Below are 1,783 nucleotides of genomic sequence, written 5' to 3'. Positions count from 1 at the left end.
TCTAGCATCATGTACCACATTTCAGTGCCTAAATGAGTTCTGAATTGGTTCCCCCTCGTAGCTCACTTTCAACATGCAACACAGAATAAAGTAGGGAGAATGGAACTAATGCATCTATGGGCCTTCATTCCATGGAAATAGTGATGGCTCAATGTGGGAAAAGATTCATTATGTAACTGATCATGTACCATCTGTTACCCTGACATCTTCCATCCAAATGATTTTCTGAAAACTCAGCTCACAGTCTTGCCCCAACCAGCCAGAGAGGCCTAATGAGTACAGAGGAAGAAGAGGAGCCACAAGAGAGCCTGAGCTTGCAGAGGAAGGGGCAGACCAAGACAGGAAACTTCAGAAAGGCAGGCATGCCGGCACTCCCCATCTGTCCAACATCTTCCTCAGGGCCCTTGTTATCTCCCTGTTCCTCAGGCTGTAAATGAGTGGGTTGAGCATTGGAGTGAGGATGGTGTAGAAGATGGAGGTGGCTCGATCTCGCACTGGTGTCCTACTGGAGGCCCGCTGCATGTAGCTAAACATGGCTCCTCCATAGTAGAGGCTCACGACAGCCAGGTGGGAGGAGCAAGTGGTCAGAGCCTTCTGTTTGCCCTCTGTGGAGGGCATCCTAATGACAGCTGTGAGGACCCGGGTATAAGAAGCCACTATGACCACAAGGGGCAACAGCAGCATGAGCACACAGCAAGCATAGATGAGATCCTCAAAGAGTGATGTGTCAGCACAGGAGAGACGCAGCAGGGCAGGGACCTCACAGAAGAAGTGGTCCACCTCCAGAGAGCCGCAGTAAGGGAAACTGAAGACCACACCCACGTCAATCACACTGTCGGACACTCCAACCATCCAGGATGCCACAGTCAGGAGAGAGCAAGCCTTCCAGTTCATGAGCACAGGATACCTCAGAGGGTGGCAGACTGCCGCATACCGGTCATAGGCCATGACTGCCAAGAGGAAGCACTCTGCTCCTGTGACCATGACCACTAGGAAGATCTGAGTGGCACAGGCACCCCTAGAAATGGACTTACTTCCTGACAAAAGATTGACTGCCATCTTGGGCACCACTGAGCTCATCATGATCAGGTCCATGATGGAGAGCTGGCTGAGGAAAAAGTACATTGGGGTGTGCAGGTGCCTGTTGGCCTGGATGAGCAGGAGGAAGAGGCTGTTCCCAAGTAGGGCCACAGCAGAAGCCAGAAGGACAAGGGAAAAAAGGAATAAATCATATGTGGAGTAGCTGAACAGGCCCAAAAGGATGAAGCCTGATAGGGAGGTGTGGTTCCAGAGCTCCATTGCTGAGACCCTGAGAACAAACAAAAGAGAAAACCAATGAAACTACTCACCTAGCATCTCCAAATACCCATATCCTGTTTCTCCTAAAAGATAGAGCCCATCCCTCTGACATGGCCCCACCCTTTCCACCTGCAGTAAAAACCCCTTTGTTTCTCAGCTGCGCTCAGAAAGTTACCAGCAGGATTTGATCCTTACTTCTCTAAAACACCAGGGAGCCAGAGAATGCAAAGGATAGAGAGAAGGGGTGTAAATGGCAGATAAATTGCTGTCGAAGTACGATGTAGATTTAAGAGGGGAGGTGAAGTATTGGGGGACAAGAAAGAGAAAGGAGGAGAGAAAGGGGGTGAGAGGTGTAAGGACAAATGCAAATTTTAAAAAAGAGAAGTGTCTCCCCTCTTTTCTCAAAGCATTTGCTTTAGAAAACTTATCATTATAAGCTCCTTACTGCTCCTAGGTGTCTAAAGCTTTTAAAAGCTAAGTAAGC

The 1,783-nt window shown here is 49.1% G+C and overlaps 1 protein-coding gene across 1 annotated transcript; it reads right to left on the bottom strand.

The window, feature by feature from the left end:
- Positions 1-348: 348 nt before the first annotated feature.
- Positions 349-1,299, bottom strand: LOC103656348 (olfactory receptor 2M3-like). Its single transcript, XM_008683722.2, has one exon. The coding sequence runs from the start codon at positions 1,297-1,299 to the stop codon at positions 349-351; it is 951 nt and encodes a 316-aa protein (XP_008681944.1).
- Positions 1,300-1,783: the final 484 nt, after the last annotated feature.

The sequence above is a fragment of the Ursus maritimus genome, unplaced genomic scaffold (genome assembly GCF_017311325.1).
Source record: "Ursus maritimus isolate PB19 unplaced genomic scaffold, ASM1731132v1 scaffold_5, whole genome shotgun sequence".
NCBI classification, from domain to species: Eukaryota; Metazoa; Chordata; class Mammalia; order Carnivora; family Ursidae; genus Ursus; species Ursus maritimus.
Note: the sequence above shows the minus strand (reverse complement) of the source record. Positions and strands in the feature narration are given on the sequence as shown.

Coding starts and splice junctions, on each gene's coding strand:
- LOC103656348 (XM_008683722.2), bottom strand. CDS start 1,299: ATGGAGCTCTGGAACCACACCTCCCTATCAGGCTTCATCCTTTTGGGC.